Source organism: Thunnus thynnus, chromosome 5 (genome assembly GCF_963924715.1).
Source record: "Thunnus thynnus chromosome 5, fThuThy2.1, whole genome shotgun sequence".
NCBI lineage: Eukaryota > Metazoa > Chordata > Actinopteri > Scombriformes > Scombridae > Thunnus > Thunnus thynnus.
Genome location: NC_089521.1, coordinates 13057805 through 13082598, shown reverse-complemented (window position 1 = coordinate 13082598; position 24794 = coordinate 13057805). Strand labels below are relative to the sequence as shown.

The 24794-nt window shown below is 40.7% G+C and overlaps 1 protein-coding gene across 4 annotated transcripts in view; it reads left to right on the top strand.

Moving 5' to 3' along the window:
- trim44 (tripartite motif containing 44) overlaps nt 1–24226 on the top strand; it is a 48193-nt gene extending 23967 nt beyond the window's left edge. For all 4 annotated transcript variants that reach the window (XM_067589334.1, XM_067589337.1, XM_067589335.1 and 1 more), the window contains exon 6: nt 22763–24226. In XM_067589334.1, the coding sequence (XP_067445435.1) occupies nt 22763–22847 (85 nt within the window). In that variant the 3' untranslated portion in view covers nt 22848–24226. The remainder of the gene's footprint in view (nt 1–22762) is intronic.
- The last annotated feature ends 568 nt before the right edge of the window (nt 24227–24794 follow it).

The window sequence follows — 24794 nt, the reverse complement described above, 5'->3', positions numbered from 1 at the left end:
CAGGCAAAAGTAAGTATGATGCCAAGAAAGTGGAATCTTCAGGTGACAGTAACTGTGTCTGATTCTCTAAACAAATAAAAAAAAAAACACCATAAAACTCAATAACTTCATAATGTGCTTTGTCTCTCAGCTCAGACTCAGTCAAAACCGCTTAATGATCGGTAAATCTATAGTAGAATAGAATATAAGAAGAAGAAAAAAACATCTGAATCAAGAAAAGTTAAAGCTATGCGACATGCGGCAAATTTACTTAGCAAGAGTGATTGCAGCCTTCTGAGCATATAAATCACATGGTGTAATCACACTAAAATGGTAAAGCCTGCTGGAGAGCGTAACACTTCTAATTACAATGCGAGGTCCCCCCGTTCATTGCTCCAATCACTCATGTCTCCACTGTATCTCAGGAGCTCCTGTCCTCTGCTTCACTCACTTTATCATGCATCTAAGGCCCAGAACACACACACACACACAGCTGGTTCTCTCTTTATTTCCTTCCCTGTTCTTTATACTTTTACAATTTTTCTCTAACATGCACACACATACTGTAGGTTTACAACAGTAATTTATACTTGCATATGATGTGCTCTCTATTTTCCTCACACTACACAATGATCTAGCCTAGTAGTAATAATATAGTGTTGATCTAAGAATCCGATATAATTACAATTGATCAGTTATATTTATACATGTACATATTTTATTGTTAGTTAATTCATTTGAAACTTACGGTCAGAGAGTTCATCCGTGTCAGTTTTACCCTTGTGTATACCACCATGCGCACACACACACTGGCACACACACAGTGAATGGTACAATATGGTGTTTCTTTGGTGGCTTTTAACTAAAGCCATACTGGTTATTTCAAAAGGAAATACATTTTTCAATGTTAACATTGTACTCTTCAGCTGCATCTCACATCATCCCCTGATCCTCCAATTTCAACATTTGTAGTGCTCTACATCCAATAATCCCCCACTATAATCTAACTGTATAAATGGGGGATTACGCCACTGTAATCTCAACACTGGAAATGGGAACCGACACTCAAATATCACATCTCGCAAATTTTCTTCTTTCTCTGTCCAGGTGAGCCTACAAGTTTTGCGATACGTGCTATTCATGAGTGCTGGTTCCTATTTCTAGTGTAAATTTGTTTATCATTATTGTGCATCTGATCTGTTTGTGCGTCCTATACCCGTGTATCTTCAATTCAGAATTTTTCCAAAACCCTTCTTGTGATGTGCCATCATTGTGCGTTCATTGACAGAAGGGGCAAGGGCCAAATCGTCCGCAATATCGCACTGAGTGAAGGCTTCAGACCGCCCTCGGTCATGGTGTACGTTCACATGAACTCACAAACCGAGGAAGAGTGGGCTGACAGGGAAGTGAAGTGGGTACTTTGGGACACAGCTTATCAGTCAGTCTGAGCTGCTTGCCCTTCACTGGGTCAAATAGATGGGCTGAGTGAAGCAGGGAGGTGTCAGGGGAGCATGGCCAGAGGACACAGGACAGAACTAAGAGGAGCATGGAGGGAGTGAGCTGCATTTCCTCTAATGAAAAATTTACATCTCCTGCTACAAAAGGAGCCACTACAGGCCCTCTTGCCCTTATGCCATTCTGTTTGTGTGTGTGTATGTGTGTCAACATGCCCTCATTTAATAATTTAAAATGTTTCAGCTAGATGCATCTGTATCTGTTTTCCTGTGCATGTGTGTTTGTGAAGCCCAGCTGCTTGTTATGACCATACACTAAAACCTTTTCATTAATTCTCCCTCTCTCTCTCTCTGTCTTTCTCTCTCCGTCCCTCTCTGCATCACTGTGTCTGTCGTCTTGTCTCCTCTCTCTCTTGGCTATCACCATTCCACAGGGGTGGATCTGAGGTCCCAAATGAATGCAAAGCACATACAAACCCAACTGACAAATAGAGAGACATGCGTTTAGATGATAAGAGACTATAAGCATGCATAATTCATACCACATGCACAAGGTTCCCTCAGTTTTTTAAGATGTCATTCATTTGTGTGTATGTGCGTTTTTGTTACCTCATTGGGACCTTTTCTGGTATAAACACCAACCTTCTCGGGACCAGTAGTCCACATGGGGACCAAAGCCTGGTCCTAATGAGGCAAAACATCATTTCTGAGGTCCTGGTTAATGTTAGTGTTAGGCATGAATTGGTTATGGTTAGGGTTTGGGTTAGGCTGTCCACAATGAATGGAAGTCAATGCAATGTCCTAACAAGGATAGCTAGCTAAACTCTATGTGTGTGTGTGTGTGTGTGTGTGTTTGTGTGTGTGTGTTCATTTTTTGTCTGTGGCCACATGCATGTGTGGATATTGTCAACACCACCATAACTTATATCAAATACAGTTTTCAGAGGGGTGTGTGCAGAAGTGTTGGGAAGAAGGGAGAAAATAAGTAGAAAAAAGATTATGTATGTGTGTGCACGCTTCTGTTAGCTTTGTCATTTGTGATGACTAATGGCAGTTTTGTTTCTTTTGAAACTTTTCCTGAATACAAATTTACCTACAAAATAAAAACACTTCAGATTTAGAGTTGTGGTGGCTTCAGCAGTGTCCATTCATTTTACTTTTGCTTGTGGGAGCCTCCAGATTCTTTCCAAGCCTTCTAGTGCAATATAATGGTTCAAAGAGCAAGTTGGGATAAAGCGGCTGTCTAATTGAATACTTGTTTAAGTGGAGAGTATGAATCATGACTGTATACCACCTGTCAAAATGCAAAAGAGACCAGACAGGTAAGAATGTATTTTTGTGAAACAGACATGACAGGTATGAATGCATTTCCAAACAGAAACTGCCTCTTTTGATATTGGGTTTGACTGCAGTGGGGATTTGCCACCTGATAAGTTTGATGTACTACAGGATTTTGAATTTCACCGGAGTTCTAGTGGCACTGCTGCTGAATCCTGTGGTCGTTCAGTTCCTATAGACTTGTGCTTGAGCCAGGGACACAGTGTGTAGAGCTTTTGACCAGAGCTTTAAGAGTGCTTCTTGTATTGATCTGCCTTGTGGATGGATAGATAGGAGAGCAGTGCCGAGTGCTGTGTGTTGTTGTCTGTGATACCAGGGAGCAAAGAGTCGGCATTAAGTGTCTGCGATGCATCCGAGGCTGTAGTGCAGTGAAATCGGGTTACTGCTGTGTTTGTGTTGATGCAATGAGCCTGTAGTGTCCATGAATAATGGATTGTTAATCCATGTGTGTAAAATACATCTCTCTCCCACACACCTTTCCTTGCACTTCTCCCTGCTGTTTTGTTATCTGTGTGTGTGTGTTTGTGTGTATAGAGCATGTGTGCAAAGGTGTGTTCGCAGTCATATTGTACTGCATGCACGCTCATGTGTTATGTGTGCTGAAGTGCTTTTCTTCAGAGATCAGTGTCAGCATAGACACTTTATACCTTGAGAAAAGGAATGATTGTCAGTTTTGTTCTGCTGACATTGAAAAGCTGATAAGAAAAAAAGGATTTAACAATTTAACAAGGAGCACCACAGGACTCTTTAAATATTCATATTTGTTGAACTCCGCCTTTAAGTATGAAAAAAGGCTAAATTTAACGCAAAGTAGTGGGGTTCAGAACCTTTTGCAATTCATATTTCACAAGTAAGGCTGATGTTCTTATCCAGAGGGACAAGTTAAAATAGAAGACATTTGTGTGTTAACATTATTCTAAGCAGCATAGTAATAAAGACATACAAGGAACAAAATGCTGCTAGGAAAGAAATGATAAAGGCAAAGTATTTCTAGTGGTGAATGTAAGAGGACTGAAGTCAAGCACAGGTATGGTGTATCCAGGCTGAGGGGAGATGTGCATAAGGTGTAGCCTGTAGAGATGTATTACCACTCCAACAAGGACGATGTGGGGTGACTGCTGAAGAGGAAATGAGAGAAAAAGGGGACGTGCATGAAAATGGGGAAACTACAGTAAGCTTTCTGGCTAGGCTGGTAATACAGAAGGGAAAAGCATGAAAAATGAAAAAGAGCATAGCAAATAATATTTCAGAAGGCTCTAGTGCACAAAGCAGCAACAATAGGTTAGTCTCTGGTGGCAAACTTCACCAAGTTTCTTGGTATGAGCATTTTATCTCTTCCAGTGGTCCATATTTTGTTATATCTGCTTCAACAAATACCCTTCCTGATAACCTTGTGCTGTTGAACATCATACTGTGTCCCTTAGACTTGGAAACCATACTCGTTTTTTTGTTTGTTTTTTTAGTAGTCGTCTTCCTTTACTGTCTCTGCAACTGTAAATTGAGGCAGAACATGCCATATTCATGTCACATCGTCAAACGTGTTGATGTGTTATTATCTACTTCGTTATTTATGAATACAGAGCAGCCTTTCTATGTGCTGCACTCATTTTTTTCCAGACTGTCTTGTTAATTCTTACTCTCTGCACCTACTCATTAAGTTACCCACCCAGACTTCTCTAGCTGTCCCATCTAATAATCACATTGTCATGGAAGCTTCTTTGGCTTGTGCGTTCTGTCAAGAGAGAAGGCTGTGAGGAAGTAGTATGAGAAATAAAAAAAAATGAATCAAAATGTGTTAATTACAGCTCACTTTCTCCCCCCTGAAAGCAGATACTTCTGTGGTGAGTGCATGTGTGTTGTAATGTGTTGACATGGGTGTGTATTTGTGCTCTCGAGCAATTATTTGAAAAGAAGAAAGCGACAGGACAAAAATAAGTGAGAGAAAAGTGATTGAGGAAGTGCAGTGAGGAAGAAGTTGGCAGACAGCAGGAACTCCAACTGTGCAGATGTTGTGGTATTTCATCACCATGGCAAAACATATCTGGCGGGATGCAGCTCTCCCGCCGTGGTGTAGAAATGACCTTCTATTTCCAATTCTGATAGATTGAGTAATATTTTAAAGTCAGTCACACGCAATGCCTTTAGGCTTTTTAGCCGCCTGACTGTAAAGCACCATCTATCTTGTATAATGGCCGTAACATGATTGTGAAATAAGGGTAAAGGCACATTTTAAATGTTCAAATTTCAATCAGAAATAAAAATCAATGTATATTCTTTTGACAGGACTACGGGCCCTATTTTAACAATCTAAAGTGCATGGTCTGAAGCGCATGGTGCAAGTGCATTTAGGGTAAATCCACTTTTGCTTTAACAATGGAAAAATGGCGCATTGTTCAAAGGGGTTGTCCACTGTCTCCTAATTAATCATGGGTGTGTTTTGGGCGTAACATGCAATAAACCAATCAGAGTATCATCTCCCATTCCCTTTAAAAGCCAGGTGCGCTTGCACCTTGGCGGATTGCTATTATGATAGCGCATTTGCCAAGTAGTAAGAAGGAACGCTTCCCTGCAGAGGAAACGGATCTGCTCGTGCGCAAAGTGAAAGCGCACAATCCATAACGAGCACACTGGCCCCTGCTGCTCCTGAACCCTCCCGCGGGCATCCCCAGACCACCAGTTTAGGACCCTGTTCATTAATTTGTTGCAAATGTATTTGTATCGTTTGATTTTTGAAAAGGTTTATTTTTTTAATTACAGCTTTGATTTCTTTAAAATAGTTTTGTTCAGTAATGGAGTAACAGGTCAAATCAGCAGGGTTTTAATGGCTGAAAGTATGGAAACCTGATCACTGTACTCTCAAAAATGTTAAAGAATATTTGTTAAATATTGCTCAAAAATTAAATCATTAATTTTGATCATGTAAAGAATCATCAACACAGTTATCAGTACTTGATCAGCTCTCCAAGGTGCTGATCCTTTTGCTGGCAGCAGCTAGAAGCTGTGCAGATTTATTTCCTTTGTTAGTTTAATCATCGTTTTCACCCCATTTATTTCCTCATGTGTTCCTCATGCAGTAGGAAAGTCGATCTGTATCTGATCTGTTGTTGTCTGTCTGTTTAAATACCTACGTGTATTGCAAAGATTTGGTTAAATAATTAGAAAATTTTATTCGTCATTACGTCTTATAGTAACAAAAGCACTTGCGTCGCGTTTGGTGCCGCTTTGTGCGGGGCGTAAGATAGGGCCCTACGAGTCTACAACTATGCTAGCAGTGCTTTGAGATAAATACCAACATCAGCATGCTAAGATGCTCACCATGACAATGCTAACATGCTGATATTTATCAGCTACCATGTTCACCATCTTAGTTTTGTTAGTTAGCATGCTAACATTTACTACTTGGCGCTAAACACTAAGTACAGCTGAGGATTATGGGAATGTCATTATTTTGCAGGTACTGTATTTGGTCATAAACCTTGTCAGGGTGTCGCCAAAGTCATTGCAGTTCATCCCAAGAGGTTCATCAATACCTGGACACAACTTTATAGCAATCCATCCCATAGTTGTTGAGACATTTCACTCAAAACTACAAATGTCAACGTCATGGTGACACTGGACAAAAAGTCAGGGATTTTCCAAAGTCATTAGGATACATCATCCATCACCATAAATGATAAACATTCATCCTTTGTGCATTATGGTCATCCATGCCTAATTTCATGTTAAGACATTTCACTATAAAGCAAAAATGTCAACCTCATGATGGCGCTAGAGGAAACGATATGAGATCACCCAAGCTAGTTGGGTTCATGCCTGGGTATCATTAATGTCTAACAAAACTTCTGTCCCTCTAATCATTGTTGAAATATTTCTCTCTGGACCAATGTGGTGGACCGACCTACAGACAGACATTGCCATCCCCAGAGACATGCCATTAGCCTGGCTAAAAATAGTTGTGGCATTAGCAGGGATGGTGATTTGCCAGTTCAGACCGCCATATTCTCATTTGAACAATCTATACAGTCGCTGGTGTGCGTTTTTAGGTTACATATTATCCGATCTGAACATTTAACAGCTGGACTGTAATGATCAGCAAATGTCAATGTTGTCAGCTCAAATCATCACCATGGGAAACTGCCAATCAGCCAGTTGCTCATTGGTCTGATGGGTATGTAGCATGCTGTACAATCTACCAGCGCTTGTGAGTTTTGTTTGCATTTGAGAATAACATTATTTGGCTTGGGTATGAGGCTGATATGACTAGCAGGACCTGGACAAGGCCATTAGAGCTCCCTCTTCTCCTGTCTTGTTTCATGTCAGGGATTTATACCCATTTACAAACAGAAGAAATAGGTTCTATGGAAGCTGCATATTCTCTCTCTCCTATTTCCTCTCTCTCGCTCTTCATACACACTCGTCCTCTCTCAGTGTTCTATCTACAAGGCAGATTGTCATACTGGATCTGTACAGACTTTGCCTTGCACCCTATCATGCATGCAATGCTCTCACACACACACACACACGCACACACACACACACACACGAGTAAAAGCACTCAAAAAATGTCACACTCTGTATAAACATTCATTATTCATTCCAACACCAACACACACACTTGCATGGTTAGGGTAATTAGAGGAAAAATGGAAAGAACAAGGCAACTGTCTCTCCACACAGACAGGAAGATGCTTACACTCACAGATGCTTCACACTGTCTCACCTAGCATGTCCCCTTTAACCACACACACACACGCGCTCATCACAGTGTGTTAGCCTTGGGTTGGAATTACAGGTCTGATTTCAACTTGGTGGAGATGTAGGAAGACGATAGTGGCAGGCTGAACCACAGGGCAATGAATCAGTGCCTTATCAAACCTCTGGCCCTAGGTATGAACTGTCAACACAGAAGATGCACAAGCGCATACACATACACATACACACACACACACTATTGGCAAACATCTCCCTTTTCCGCAGCTCCCGCAGTTGGACACAGCAACAACGTCACAGCACATGTTTGACGGCTCAGCGGGGCGGTTGTCAGGGCACTCTCTCTCTCCTAGTCCACAGTTCGTCCCTCTGCTCAGTTATTCTGCCAGTGAGGGGAAGGGGGAGTGTTGCGAAGGTTGGCATGTTTAATTCAGCAGCCCCCACGACAAGCCCTGTCACCATGTAGATTTATGGTATTGGCTAGAGAGGAATGAGGAGATGGTTGGGATTTATTACTACCCCAGGATTCTAATGGGAGATTTAGCATGCACTTTACAAAATCACCTTAATCCAGCGATGTTCTGCGAGGGGAGGGACGTGAACCAAAAATTAATTGCTTTTTTTTTTGATGGAGGTCCCATTTGCATGTCTGGGTTTCCCTGTTGAGCAGGATAATTGCTTACATTTTTTAAAACTATTACATATCATTGCTTTTGATTTTTGTGAATTTTGTGCACATATGTTTTAAATTGAAACCTCTTGTGATTACAGATAAAAATGCAATTTCCAAGGATGGTCAATTTTTTTCTCACCGGTTTCCTGACGATTAAATATCTTACGGGAGCATGTCACCTTCAGGAGAAGACAGTCTTTCATGAGTGATGTTTTACAGGATGCATTAGTAACACATAAAAGTTTATTAGTTAGGCAGTACTGGGGAGCTGTCAAGTCCCATGACTGTATTTCACTGTGTTGCAATCCTGCATCTAACTATGCTGCTGCAGCAGGAACAAAAATTCCAGTTCAGACTTAATAAAACCCAAACTAGTCTCAGTTTGTGCAGACTGGCATGTAAAGTCTGATGCTTAGCCTACATGTTTGCATTATAGCGCAAAATTCACTGGCAGGACTTTTCTTTTATGCTGGTTTTGTTGTTGAGATCACAGCTGTTAATCTTTTTGTTTGTTGCAAGAGAAAGACTTTTGTGCTGCACCCTGAGGGAAGTCCTTTATTCCACAGCGTGTTTAACATTCTGCAGAGGAAGAAAGGGGGAGGGACGGATGAGGCATATGAGACTTTTATCAAGCGAGATGAGAGTTGTGACAGTCTGGATCCCAGGTTTTCTGGGCTGTCTGTCTGGGTGTCCTTCACACTGAGGGCTTGGATGACAGGGATTAGATGCAGGGGAGGGGGAGTTTTCATATGACAGAAGGCTTTGCCTAATAGCCAGTCTGTTCTCCAGCTCTGTGTGTTTGTCTCATAGACGCACACTTTTTTTTTCTCCCTCTCTTTTTTCCTCTGCTCCTCCTCCTCTTCTCTGACCATATGTGCCTCTGACATCCCTCCATCTCTGATAGAGGAGATTGCTGACAGAGGAGGAGTTCGTATCATTGCTCCAAGTGCGGTGTAAACAGCCTTTTAATTTTAAAATCTCTCCAGAGCGATCCAGATTCTGGGACAGCTCGTCGAGGCACCTGGGCAGCCCACTGATTAAGGTGGCGCCGGCATTCTGCTGTCAGAGAAGGGGCCGTTTGAAAGAGGCAACAGGGGGCAGCTCTGCCAGCCTGCCAAGTGTGTGGGCGCTGCTGTGACCAGTCAGTCTTCATAATGGCTGTCTGGCCCTGGGACAGAGCCAGCACAGTGGTCACATGACTGACTGTGCAGATCAGGCTAGGAAGGACTCCCTTCAGTAACTCTGGATCGATGGTGCCTATGGCGACGACAAAAGGCAGAGAGGGACAGAGAGAGGTCGGCGGGGGCAAATGACTTGAGGAACAGGAAGAGAAAAAAGGAGAAACCATTGAAAAGCAGATACAGGACACGCTGAGGGACAGAGATTGGAAAAAGTAGAAAAAAGTCTTAAGTTAAAGTGAGTGTGGGGACAGCGTAGGCGCTCACTATTCATTACCTGTAAGCTGATCCTGTGTGCTTTCCAAAGGACAGATAAAAGTTTATCTCTCCAATGTGTTTTCTCTCCATTTCTCACTCTTGTGGGCTTGAGATTCAAACTTCAAAGGAGTATTAGATACTACAAAAATTTCAATTTAAGCCAAAGATATAATCTGCATTTAAAGTTTGCATGTTTTTAAGGAAACATTCAGGAAAATTAGGGTTTGCTGTACTTAGCAAGTATCAGTTATCCCCTGACCTGGGACCTGTATAATTAAGCAAAATCAACACAGTCTGTGCCTCAGATATGTGTGTACAGTATGCCTAATATTAATACTTAGATAACTGGTCTGACAAAACAAGTGATCAGCTTTAACCAGAGAATATTTCTGATCAAGCTATGTGCATTTAGACATATAAGAGGTGAGGTTTGAAATCACATGCAATAATGCCAGTGCAACAACAAAAATGCAACTAAATAAGAGTATAAGCACCTAACAATAACACAATATCAGACAATGGCACTGTGCTAAAGTGTGTTTGAGAAGGAATTTAATTATTAAAAGTGCTTTTATGTTTTATTTAACTATCATAATGAGTATAAACAGAGGAGCACAACAACAAGAGAACAGAAGGAGGAAAAGACTGAAAGACTGCAGCTGCACTAGCAGCCCTGTGAGGCTGCAATGCTCTTTACACACCAGAAAACAAATTTGTTGTGTGGATGCAACATGGAAAGACAACTTTGCTATTATTAGATGCTTACCACTAAAGGGGCAAAAATATAAAGTTTGGCTTGAGAGCAGTGCCAGAGGAAAGGGCATGTTGTTTCCTAATTGAAAAGGGTTTGAACACGAACATGGTTTGTTAGATTTTTATAGCAGTCTCTCACATTATTTTTGGCCTGAAGCTTGTGCTGAAGGAATCAACTATATTGTAAACCACTCATGAGAGTAGTTTACAATGACATTGACATGCTTTACTGATGATGACGGTATTATGATAAAGATTTTATAATACACGATATTTTGCAATACAAATAGCTACACTATATCACAGAGTCCAGATAAAAGTCGAGGAAAACATACCTCTGCAATGTAAGTGGTCATACACTGTGTTTACTCAGTGTAATACAATTCTGTTTGACAGACTTGTTCAGACGGCTGAATTGAACCACTGTGTGATTAAATTGTGTCGCTTCATGTCAGTTTACTGTTTATTTTATGTCAGCGTTCTGTAAGAATAGTGACTCAATTTATCCAGACATTTGATAGATGAGTTTACACATTTTGACCCAAACAGCTGAACTTAACCATGGTGGTGATCAAAGGCTAAATATACAGTATTACATGCTTTCACATTCCTGATTGAGATGTGGCCAGAAGACTTTCATGTTTTTTTGCTTTGACGGTTTGAGTAACACTGAAAAGGGGATGGAAGTAACTCAGGTGCAAGAAGTCAGATTTCTGTTTTCCTTTTCTTTCTTCCGTCCTTCTTCTTTGTTTTCGGGAAAACAGTACACTGATAAACCACACAACAACACATAATATAGAGGGTAGGGGGAGTGGGCATAACTAAAGTACAGTACCACATATTGAAACATATATTATATATATATTATATATATTTGTCATCAAAGGGTTTACCTGAGCTTTAAGTTTCTAAATCATCTTAGATACAGACTCAAAAACAAAGAGAAGGTATGATGGAAAAGATAATACCACTGTGAATGTGTAATTTCAAAACTCAGCTCTTCATCTGATCAAATTAAAATCTGAATAGTAGTTGATATTACATGTTATAAATTCTTCCCATACTATTAAGATAAAAAAATCAAGTAAACAGTTGTGTTGCGAATTGTCAAATTCAACAAAATCATTCCCTTAGCAGCCAAAAACACTTGGCCTGCTATCTTTCTATCTTTACGTCCTTTTTGGACACAGACCCTAAGGAAACAACAAGCCACGGTGGGAGGTTTATAGTCATAATTACTGGTATTGAATTAAACATTTCTGTCCAGAAAGACCTGACTATGGGGCAGTGCCACAGTGTACGAATTAAAGTCATTTGTCCACAATCATGCCAGCAGAGATCAGAGGAGCATGGATCCATTTTTTTCAAGTCTGGAGGGAATGATATAAGCTCTGTGTAAGTTTTTGAACTGTATAACTCTAAGTCTTACTGACTTATTACTAAAGAGTCCCTCCATATTCTTTCCTACGCTGCAGAGGTGAGTGAAACACCTAAACCTTGTTCCCAATAAGACTAAGGCTTTTTTTTCTTCTTTGCAAATGGTCCCCCCCCCCACTCCTTTTTTTTATTAAGGTCCATTTCACTTTTTGAACTATCAGTTAACCTTTTAGCAGTTTGTCCAAGCCTGTCAGGAGACAGCAGCCCATTACATCAGCCTTAACCTGTAAACTGAGCTCAGGTTGTCATCAGTTCCATTTTGAGCTTCACCACTCGAGGACTGGGTCATTTCTCTGTTGCAGTGAAACACCAAACAATAGCATTTACTTTGTGTGGTGAGAAAAAGCAAGGATAGTAGAAAACAGTGAGCCATTTATCCTGTTTCATAACCACCCACTGGGTCTCTTTATGGATCTGGGTTTTACTATGTTTTAGAAATGAATTGCTGCACATATTTGTAAGAATGGAAAATTAATAATACTATGAAATGACACAATATAAGCCCCCTAAGATTGAACTTCTCGTTAGCAGACAACAGCCAACATGTCTGTCCTCACTCCCCTTGCTCTTTGTTATACAACAGGGAACCATTAAGGTGATTCCATTATCTCCTCCTTGCTCCCCTCTAAGGGATCTTCTTAATGTCGTTCATAGCCATTTAATTTGTGACCAAGAGTATAATGGCTCTGGAAAATTGGAAGGCACAGTCCTGTGCTACACAGGGGTGTTACCCATTCAGGGTAATTGTTGATTGTCAGATTGCATCTCAGTGACGAGGGGCTTTAAAGGAAGCATTGTGGTGTATTTTCCACACTTGATGGTCCGCACACAATTATATACCTGAAGTGAATAACAACCCGGATGCCTGTTCAGGTCAGATTTAATTTCAAATTTACACTAATGAGCAGTTTTATTTTTGTGGGCTACATGGACAGGCATACTCGAGTTCTCCTCAATTAATTCCTCAATTGCCCCAGTGGCCACAGAAATGGTAAAATCACTAAATGAGCCAATGTAAGATTGAGTCTTCACAGTGGTTTAATACCCTTATCTGAATGGCTCGACATTAATTCCTCTGTAACGACGGGTACCTGTGTCGAAATGAGCAAGACATTAGTTCACGGAGGGATAACGGTTTTCATCCAACCTCCTCGCACCTGCTGCACTGCAGACAAACCTGTGTGATTATTCTGATTGGCTGAGCATCAGCACAGTATTTTATTCCGCATCACTGACCTTTCCACCGAACTGTTCACAGTCTGTGTGCAGGAGAAGGCGTCCTCAGGATAATAGATGCATCATGAAGAGAGTTGACTGCACGCAATCCTTGGTTGGAGTGCTACGCCCCGTGCTTCCTGATGCACATTCTAAAACAATGGCATGAATGAACATACGTTTGAATGGGGCCTACTTGAGGCGATACAACTGGTAGATGATGAGATGGGTTTATCCTCGCCTCTCATTTTGTTCTGATGAATAAGCTGCAGTTCACACAAAGGGTCGTAGTAAACAGCCCCTAGCTCTGTCCCCTGTACTATAATGCTTTGGCTGTTGTTGCGCCTTGTCTCTTCTCTTCCTCCATGAACTGATTAAGTCTTTGGAACAGCATGGAAACACCACAGGGTGTTGCATTGTTTTTCCGGGGAAGACAGTCCCAGTGAACAGTAGGGATAGACCAGTGAATCTGAAAGAGGCAGATTGTCATTGTTTGCAGCAATTATTCAGTCAGCTCAGAACACATGACAGTAGTCTCTCTCTTTGGTCAGTCCGTTGTCTTCACTCTCTCCCACTAATTTTCAGGCATTTGGATACAGTCAATAATTAATTTCATGTAAATGCGCATGTAAATTGTACACGTCTGCATATTTGTGTTTCATCTCAAAATGCGATGTAATGACTGAGAAAGACTCATGTTTGATTCATAATTGATAAGATAAATGATAACACTTTTTTTGCTTGATCAAGCTGTCAGTTTAGATATTAAATTATCACCACATTTTCCTTCAGTGTATGCAGTTTGCTGTGGTCAGCCCGGATATCATGAGCAGAGACAGTTATGTTTCTAGGGAAAAGAAACTGCTCAGTCCAATAAATCACTATGTAAACAAAGCCAATACTGCTGCGACTGTGGCTCAACTGGGGGTTGCTGCACAGACGCAGGCCATAAAGAAATTTTACGGATTTATCATTTAAATGCCTAGGGGGATTTTGACACCCACGTAGATTATTCTCTCATCTCATGGAGGAAGAACAGTGTTGTGGTTGTTTTCTTTGTCTCAAGGCATATTGCTAACATCATGGATCCCTATGTGTCTGCCTTGCAGAGTATGTGTGTGTGTGTGTGTGTTACTGCATCAGAGAACATTAGACATGGCTTCAATTTTTGCTTAAGGACGACGTTTCTAGTAGGTGGGTGCATGTACTATATCACAGTTCATTTAATAATCTAATTAAAAGGCTTAGGCATTACAGAATCAGTTAATCAAACAGCCATCTAATGCAAATCCTTGGTTTCAGTGGTTTAAAAGCAAAGTAGTGAAACAGTCATGAAAGTCAGGCTGTGAGTCATCCAACCTGCCATCCACCTCCAACACCTGCACAGCTGGTAGCACCTGTGCCCACATAGCAGCCTCTCACCACAGAGTCTTAATAGAGTCCTGGCTTCTCAATAACTGCTGTCACACTCTGTGACATTTTATCTCTCCACCATGACAGGACAGAAAGTCTGTTAGCTGAGGATAATGGTGTTTTTTACAGAAGACGTCTTAAAATACAAATCAATCAGGATAGGGTAAAGGAACAAAAATGAATGAGGCCAAAATTGTTGTAGACATCAACAGATTAAAAAAAAAACATCTACACGTAAGATAAATTATAAAAGACAAGGAGGTTATCAACATGAAGAATTTATTTAATAAGCAAGCCTAGACAGGATTGATAGAAGTGACTTCAAACATTTTACTGACCTCCCTAGCTTGATCTCAGTCTGTGCACTAACTGTCAAAAGGTCTGTGATGTATCATGGGGCAGACCCAGTCATGCTTTTAAAGTAACTCAATCGCTCAAATTTTAAAATAGTCAGTTCTAAAAATAACAGGTAACCAGTGAAGTGATAGAAGAGTCGGAGCAAAATGCTTTTGTATCTTTTTAGCAGTTAAAACTTGAGTAGCTGCATTTTGAATGAAATGAAGGGATGCACAATTATGTCAACAGTATAAAGAATACAGAGCTACAGTATGAATGACTCTTTCAAAGTTCTGCTAGCATGGGACAGCAGAAATCTGTTATATTATACATATATGCCTTTGTATGGTGCTGTTAAGAAAAAAAATTACATAATGAGATAATGAGCCAAGATTGTTGATGATTGGAAAAGCTATACAGTCACAGACTATATATGCACAGAATCTTCTGGTGTATTTGCATTAAACTGTAAAAAATTTCAAAACACAATTTTGATGGTTCTGAAAGTAAATGAAGAACATCATTTGGGTACTTAGGTCACATATTATGTGTGTTAACCATATACAGTGTGTGGAAACTGAGATTATTTGTTAACAGGGTAGCCTAATGGTAGCATATGAATAGAAAGAAGAAATGGGCCTAGAACAAAACTCATAGTGCCAACACTGAAAGTCTTCTCTTGAAAATCAGATTCTAACCAGTTTCAAGCTCTTTTAGAGATACTGACTCAACATTTAAGATGGTTATCAACTATTTAAATTGTTGCACCTAATTCTGGGAGGAATAACACTGATGATTCTCTTGGATCAATTGCTAAATTATTTGCTTACATTTTATTTAACTTAACTAGATATCAACAAAAATTGATGTGACTCTTCTAGACTCTTACACCTTTTGTTGTCTGTCCCTACAGTGCTTGAACTACTCTCTGCAGTAGAGCATGAGAACAAAAGCACTGTATCTGATCATGGTCTGAGTAACCTTTAATAGAAAAAATGTATTTCTCCGTCACGGCTTCCATATTCACCCATCACCTCTGCCTTCTCATGTCTGAGCCTCAGCAACAAACTCAGATCATCATGATGTCACTTCCTGCCACCACTCCGGATCTTCTCCTTTTGTTCTGTGTTCTTTGTGTTCTTGAAACTCTGATAAATTGGCTTTTCCTTCCTTAAGTCCCCTCCACCTCTCTGTGTCACTCCTTTGCCCTCCTTGTTTTTTCTCTCACATTTCTTCTCATTAAGATACATCTATATCCCAAATTCTAGCTGGCAGGATCATTGCAGTGCAAAGTGTTGGGAAGATCACAGGGGTGCTCTTAATGAAAGGTGTGTGCAGGGGCTATTTCTAAATTACACGTCCCTAGACAGGCCTGTGAGATGAAAGGAAAGGAACATAAATCCATAGAGAGAAGAGGGGAAGTTGGCAGAGAGACGGCAAAAGAGAGAGAAGGAACCCTTCCAGGACAACGGCCAATTAGATCCAGCAGAGCATCAGCGCAGAGAAGCTAAATTACTCATAATAGCCTGCAGTATGTCTTTTCTTTTTATTAGATTGCCATCTACAAATTAGTTATTGTTTTTTAAACATTCACTTTCCTTTTTCCCCCAAGTCATTAATGCTTTACCCTCAGTCTTTCCCCCCTTCCACTCCCCTATTTGATCTATTTTTCCATATCACGGTCATCCCTTGTCATGAAGCTGTTTGTAGTGTTAAATCATCCTGCAGGAATGACAAGTTTTACTTCGTTAAGTAGCGGCAGAGTGCAGTGCTTCACTGGAGAGTAAGGGTAAGAGTCTGTCCTCATGGGCTCTATCAATAAACATTAAGGTTCCTCTCTCATTAGACCAAACCTCATAGACCTCCAGGGCTTGAGAAATGGGCCCTGCCATCTTATGTGATAGAGTACGTTTAGATGGCATCACCGGTGTTTGGAAATGCAAATTGCAGTAGTTATTTTCCCCTGCAGATGATTGCCACTAGTGCTGTGTACACAGCCTTATTCTCATTCAACCTCTTTGCTTAATCAAGAAGAACCCTGCTGCCCTATCTGCAAACCCCAGTTTGCTCTTCATCTCCACCCCCTTCCTTCCCTCCATCATTTTACACATGTGCACTCACATACACACACCTTAAATCCATTCAGCATATCCAAACTACTGCAGTATGATTATTCATATGGCAATGAGGCTGGATCAAGCTGGCAAGGCTGCCACGGCGTGATGGGAGTGTTTCCGGATGATGACTTAGGAGTCCTGCAGCTTCTCTGCCAAGAGCAGGGAATTCAAACTTAATCAGGGCAAGGACCCCTCCCTCCTCTATCTCCCAGAGAGCTCCACGGGGTTGAGGCCAAAACAGGAATTGAATGAGAGAGACGAAAGTCAAAGTCTAGGCAAGATCATGCACACTCCCTCCTTCTGTTTTCCTCATGAGGAGGTAGAGGTTTTCTCCTGTGAGCGATGTGTTCATTTTAGGGCTATTGGAGAAACTTTTCTGTTTCACACAGACAGGGGACATTAGTAAGATTAGCTTTGTTCTACTCTATCAGTCCTATCTAAACTCTTATCTCTCCCTCCCCACACACATACACAGAGTTTCGAATTTCCACACACTAAAGCTGTTGTCCATCCATCACCAAAGGAGCACAGCCAGTGTGTTTCACTGAAGCCCAGACGGAGAGCTCTGCAGCAGGCCTCCCAGCCACAGCTCGCCTCTGTCCGCAGGCCATGGTCACACCAAGTGGAGGAGGCAATGATCGGTCCTGATCAATAATACATTGACTGCATTAAAGCTTATGAATAAGTCATGGTAGGAAAGAACCCAGTCGTCAGGAACAAGCCGCCCATTCGCACAAACACACACACACAAACACACACGCACACACACACACACAAACACAGCAAAGTGATCTTTTACTTAGGCCAGGGAAGATGAGCAGACAAAAAAAGAGAATAAAGCAAGGGCTTTAACTTGTAGGGAATTTATCACCCACCCGCTGACATTTTGTTGCATGTCAAAGCTCCACTCTCTTTTTTCTCTCTACCACCCAACCCATTCACTGCCTCTCTCTCTCTTTCTCTCGCTCTCTCTCTGTCAAGTAATGGCCTTTTTCCTGCGGGTGGAATAAATAAGTTATTACATCCATGTGTCCTAAGGCTTAGCAAGGACCGTCTGAATATAAATAGTTCATTTGCCTCCATAGTGGAGGCCTCACTTTGTGTCATATGAATATATTTGTAATTACTTTCTTTTTTCTTTTTCTTTTTCTTTTTTTTTTTTTTTTTATGAAGAGCAGGGTGACTGTTTTGGTTGACTGGAGATGCAAGATGAAATTGCCTTACACAAATAAGTCTGCCAACGTTTTACCCCAAACACCATCTCAGACAGGAGGGAGCTGCATTTGAGAGCTCAGTGCAGACTTTTGTGCTGTGCTGACAACGAAAAGACTGAACAGCCTTTCCTGTGTGATATAGTAGACAATTTGAATGCTGAGTAAAATCAGTGTGGTGGATGAAAGTACATGCGGTAACTTTGCCAAGAATTTGAATGGGATCAGCACTTTTGAATAATTAATCTCTCGAATGTATACTTAAGAGAGATGGCATACCTATGTAGCAGCTAAACCTGTATGCATATGTATACACTCTGTCCAAAATCGTCGTTTCTTTTGGCAGTCAGTTACTTGACACTTGCCAAGGTGTGTGTGTATATGTGTGTCTGCTGCTTTGTTAAAACTTAAAACTGCTGGGAACGAATACCAGTTTACCATAAATAATTATATTGAACATAGTATGAGTTATACCAACCTTGGTATAACAATGGCAGCATCAGGGAGTTTCAGCATGGCAGTGAATGCACTAAAAGAAAAAGCTGAAAGAGCTCTAAATGCTATTAAAAGAAAATCTTTATAATTTCCAAATTTTAATTAAAATCTGGTTTAAAATATTTGATAGTGTCATCTTGCCGATTGTGCTGTATGGTAGTGAAGTATGGAGTCAGTCATTATAGCTATACCCGCTGGGACAAACATCCAACAGAATCTTTACATGCAGAATTCTGCAGATGAGAAAAACACCAACAAATGCATGTCGAGCAGAATTAGAACAGAACAGAATATGGTGTCACTGTTCGACAGGTGAGGTTGAGACAGAGATGCACGTCCTCCTACAATGTAAAATATTCAATGAAATAAGGAACATTCACTTTAACAAGTTCAACTCTGTAGTTTCAGATTTCAAAATAAAAATACTCCTGGGAGAAGGAGACAGGGCATATCTTGCTGCTTAATATGTATCAACATGCCACAACCTGAGGGACAGTGAATAATCTAGACACACACAACACACATGCATTCACACACACAAACACAAAAATACATAGGATATACTGTATATATATATATAATTAATATATATCAATCTTACTGTTGTGTTAATATTCATATTATTGTCAATATTCATATTAATGTGTTGTTCTCAAAAGCCCATTTAATTAATTGAATTGATTTGTGTTTTTAGCTTGACCACTGGGCATTTTTGAGGTAATATATTTAGGTCTGAAAAGCCAATAGGTCATCAAAATGTTTTACGACTGTACATATATGGTAAATGGACTGCATTTATATAGCGCCTCTCTAGTCTTCCGACCACTCAAAGCACTTTACACTACATGCCGCATTCATACACTGATGGTGCCAACCTGCTCATAAGGAGTAGTTTCTAATCATTCACACACACACTCACACACCGAAGGCACAGCCTGCGGGAGCAATTTGGGGTTCAGTATCTTGCCCAAGGACACTTCACCATGTGGGCTGGAGGAGCTGGGGATCGAACCGCCGATCTTCAGATTAGCAGACGACCCGCTCTACCTCCTGAGCCACTGCCGCATTTATGCATGCTCACATTTGTTGCTGCTCTTTGATAAGATGCCCTGTTGTGAGTTTGTTCTGTGGTGATGTGCTCCTTGAGGAGGTGCAGGAAGGGAGAGGAAGCAGCTCTTTGTTTCTGCCAACAGAAGTATGTCAAACAGGAATACTCAGGGAGCAGCGCTCAGAAAGATATTGCAGTCTATTAACAGATGCGTAGATTTTTCCTCAAAGATTGTACTGCATTACAGCATGGGCAGGAAAGCGGAGGCGGCGGAGGCGGAACAGTGTTTAAGATAGTGCCGGAGAGAAGCTTCGGCGTCAGAGAGGCAGAGATGGATGGAAATTGTGTCCTTGAAGGAGAGACAGGAGATAGAGACCACATAATATCACTAGATAACCAACACAAAACCAACAGGTTTATCTAGCATTTATTAATTTTCTGCTTGATTGAAAATTGTATCATTCTATGCAGGCAAGTCTCAATTCTGTGTCCTGAAGCATATTCAGTTCTTATGACAACTGTTCAGATATTGCATGAGAGATTACAAAATTATAGGCATGGTTGTGCTCTTATGTTTTGCAAGTACTGTATAGTGTTCATTTCAGCCAGTGTTCATATTGTGAAACTGTTTTGTATCCACAAACCCTGTAAAGAAGGTTTAAGCATGCATGGTAAGAATACCAACAAGTTGTACGTTCCATGGTTGTAATGGATGATGCAGGGACTGAGAATGGGGGGTACAACTTGTTAGGTATTATCCCTTACTGAATACATATGATTTGATAGCTTGATAGACAGTGTATAGTCTTGAGTAGGGCTGCAACTAATGATTATTTTCATTATTGATTGATCTGTTGATTCTTTTCTCAATTAATCGATTAGTTGTTTGGTCCATAAAATGTCAGAAAATGGTGAAAAATATTGATCACTGTCTCCCACAACCCAAGGTGATTCCCTCAAATGTCTTATATTGCCCCAACCAACAGTTCATAACCCAAAGATATTCAGTTTACTACTAAAGAAACTAGAAAATATTCACATTTGAGAAGCTGGAATCAGAGAATTTAGAAATTTTCTTCTTAAAAAAATGACGAAATTCAAAACGAATTCATCAATTACCAAAATAGTTGACGATTAATTTAGTAGCTGTGACCAACCGCTTAATCATTACAGCTCTAGTCTTGAGATTCGAAGTTCAGCAGTTGAGAAAGTCTTATTTGAGCTGAATTATCGGTAACAAGGTTACATGATGGACTTGGAGGTATATTTTCAGTTTATTTTTATTATGTAGCAAAAAAATGGCTATTGATAGCCATGTTAGCAATATGGCTCTATAACCAGTCAGTCAGTCTACCACTGAAACCCCAACTGAAATATCTCAACCACTATGGATAAAGATAAAGTTTTCTACAGACACTCATGGTCCCCAGAGGGTATATCCTAATAACTCATATGATCCCCTGACTTCTTGTAGCGCCATCATGAGGTTCACACTTGTGGTTTTGAGTGAACTGTTTCTATTAGATGGGATTGCCTTAAAGTTTGGTGCAGAGATTCATGTCTCCTTCAGAAGGAATTGAAATAACTTAAATGATCCCTTAACTTTTTCTCTAGCACCATCATCAGGTCAGAATTTTAACTTGTCCACTAGTTTCATATATGACCAAATACCTGCAAAATTAACAACATTTCTGTGTTCCTCAGCTGTAGTTTGTGTTTAGAGGTAATAAGCAAATACTAGCATGCTAACATGCTAAACTGATGTGTGTTAGCATTTAGCTCAAAGCACCGGTGTGGTTTTAGTGCCCAAGTACGGCCTCACAGAGCTGCTAGCATGTCTTATTTTAGAGGAATCACTTACAGATCATGTTGACTAGATCCTTTTGTCTTTCATTCCTTGCTCTGAGCACAACAAATCTTACTTAAACTTAGATGTTGAGATGTAATATTTTTTGATGAAACATTTTTGTTACATCCACATTACATTTAGCTATTTTATCCTCTGCCCACCACTTTTAGATGCTTTCCATACAGTTACATTTTCTGTGTTTGTATGTTTTGTTAATACTCACCATGCTCGTGGGGGAAATGATTTATTCATTAGATCCACTTTGTTTTGTAACCATTTGTATGAGTGATGATATTGCTTAATATACAAATAATCTGTTTCTTTATTGGTTGCCATGAACCACTCTCCCTCCCAATGTAATAATGAGAACAAAGCATCTGCGCTATGGTTACATACTGATGTAGCTGCTTAATTGACAATTTATCTGGTTATGTGATTTTTTCATCCAAGTAACAGCTTCATATGTAACAGCTATATCATTTCTGTCCCCAAACTAGAAGAATCAGTAATACTACTTTTAAGCCCAAAAAAAGTGTACAGTAAGTCAAGCTGCCATAGCAGTTAACTTGACCTTCTTCTCTTCCAGTTTGTGCATCAGTACGACATTAAAGATTTGAGTGGAATAATCTATTCTTTGTTGATTCTTGCTCTGATAAATGACAATAAATTCACAAATATAAATGCAAACTAACTGCCGAAGGTCATAGGAAACATTTGAATGGCGGAATTAAATGGCATAGCTCTAAAGTGAATTGAATCTCATTGAATTAAACAGCACCCCCATATCATAAGTGTGTGTTTAGGAAAACACGCTGACATATAATCTTTTAAAAATGGATGTGGTAGATATGGGGGGGAAATCATAATAAAAAAAGATGGAAGGTGGAATGGGAGAAGTTACAGAGGAGAGTTGCTTCTCAGGGACTAGCAGTGCTCTATCACCCTTACGACATTGTCCAATTAGAGCATATGATTAGTGTAGACTGTCTCCAGTGAAATTGAATCTATCAGCCAGGCTTGGATTGCTACAGGTCCCTGCAATTTAGCTATCACTTTGTCTCTGTCACCACAGAGCTGCTAATATAAAACTGACAGAATGGATGATTTCTACTTAAGGCGTAGCTTGATTGAAGCCGATTACATTTCACAAAGGTTTATTATATTTCCATAATATGTGTGCATGGTGGAGGGTGTGTGGTTGGAATGTGAGTTTGTGTGGCTGTATTCAGGTGTTAGTTACAGTTGGAAGACTCGAGAAGTCATCTGATTTATTTCTGTTTCTGCCATTTCTCTTCCAGGCTGCCAGAGCCAAGGGCAGACCCCATGGACCCACGGGACTTTGGAGACAATGATTCTGGACCATCCATGGACCACGCCCCCTGATAACAGACTCTTACCGCATCCACCTGTCCTTCAGTTTCTGCTTCAGTCAGCTGTCAGCCCTGTTGAGCTGTCAGGCTGGCCCTCTCTGTCAGCTGTCTTCCTCTCACCCGTCTCCCCTCCCCTCCCTTCCCCTCCCCTCCACTCCCCTCCACTCCCTACCCCTTCCCCGTGCCTGCTGGCAGTGAGCTGACCTTGAAGAGGACTGCTGTGACAAATATGGATGGCCACGTCTTTTCTGCTCTCAAACTTTTTAATCCCTCACTAGCTACTAACTTTCTTTAATTGAAGCACGCAAGTTATGTGCAATCAATTACCATCAGGCTCAATTTCCACAGCCAGTCAGATCCTTGGCTTACTGGTGAGCCTGGCTGACTCAGAGAGGAGCCTGGGTAGGCAGCTGAGCAGAGCATCTGTTAAGCCCAACAGATGTCAGAAATGGGAAATTCTGTGACACGGTGTGCTTCACTCTTCATTTATTCGCAATATCATTTTGGTTCTGTCGTTTTGACAAATACTTTGGACACTCTCAGACACAGAAAGGGAACATTTGTCATATGCCCCAATGCCTTACGTCATTGAGAGAATATATCACAAAGGTGTTTCTGGGTATTATATTTTGATTGTAAAAAAAAAAAGGAGACCTGTCTATAGCTTATTTTCTATAATGTTGTCTATTGTGCTTTCCCTCATCCCACTGTCTTCAACCCTCCTTTCCCTACAATCCTAACTTTCTGCCCTACCAGCTGATTCTTTATTGTAGATTTGTGCATGCTTCCTCATATGCAAGTACTCGTCAAATCTATTATCAGAAGAAGGGAGCATTTTGACACCCATTGATTGGTGAATGTTGCTGAGTCTTTGTTAGGTGAAAATCGAACTGTAATTTGACTGTGCAAAATAGCCCTCTCGCAGTATCTGCTCTCTATGTACTGTAATGTAAAGGCTCATTACTCCCGGCCAATCTGCGGCGTATGACGGATTACAGTTCAGACAAGCGTATGCACTTTCTACCTTGACCCGCTCAGCCATAGCTTTCATTCATGATGTACCGCTGCAAGTCTGTTTGTACCAGCAGTTTGTTTTTAATGTGATTGATTCTGTTGCCTTAAATTCAAAATTGAAAGCAGTGTCACCCATAATATGTGGGGCCTGTATGACAACAACCTGACTTTGCTACTCTAGCACTGCACTAAGATGCACTGAGATTTGTGTACCCACCCAGGGGAAATGTTGATGTGTCAACAGACTATTGAAAAAAAAACAGCTCATTCTTTATTCTTGTGTAACAACAGACAGGAAGTCAGGCTGTCTGATGTTTCCTCTGTTTTTATTTGTCTATTTTTGTCTTAAATCTATAAATAAACAGCCTGTTTCTTAGAGTGGATGTTGCAGATGACATTCACGTTTTCACTTTAAGAAAAATTCCTGCATTATTTGTCTCTTGAAAAACACCACAAACACCTGAAAGCTCAGACATCAGTCATCCGTGACACTATTATCTGAAAACCTTACAGGCACGTGACGATGGATGGAGACAGGAAGAGAGATGAAGTGTTGTAAAGAGAATATGGGAAAGGGGCAGATTTCTGGTTTTTCCTTCATCAAAATTCAAAGCAGCAACTCATCCAGATAGCACTGGGAATAGGAGGTTTGGGAACAAAAGGGGATTGGGGGGGTGGATGGAGCAAGAGAGATCTTTAGGTTCTCTGCTTCTCCACAGATGCATTTAAATGCTGACTGGTTCATGCCTACAGGCCCAGACAAACCCGAACCCAGTTTCATCAACTGGCTGCCACAATCAGAAAGCCTTTGTCTCACCGCTGCTCATTTTTCTTTCTCACTTTCCCTCTCTTGCCTTCTCAGTATCACACCATGCGGCTCACATTGGCTTCACACCTGTTTTTTTACCTGAGATGCTTCATCAAGCCAAGAGTGCTCTCTCAGCAT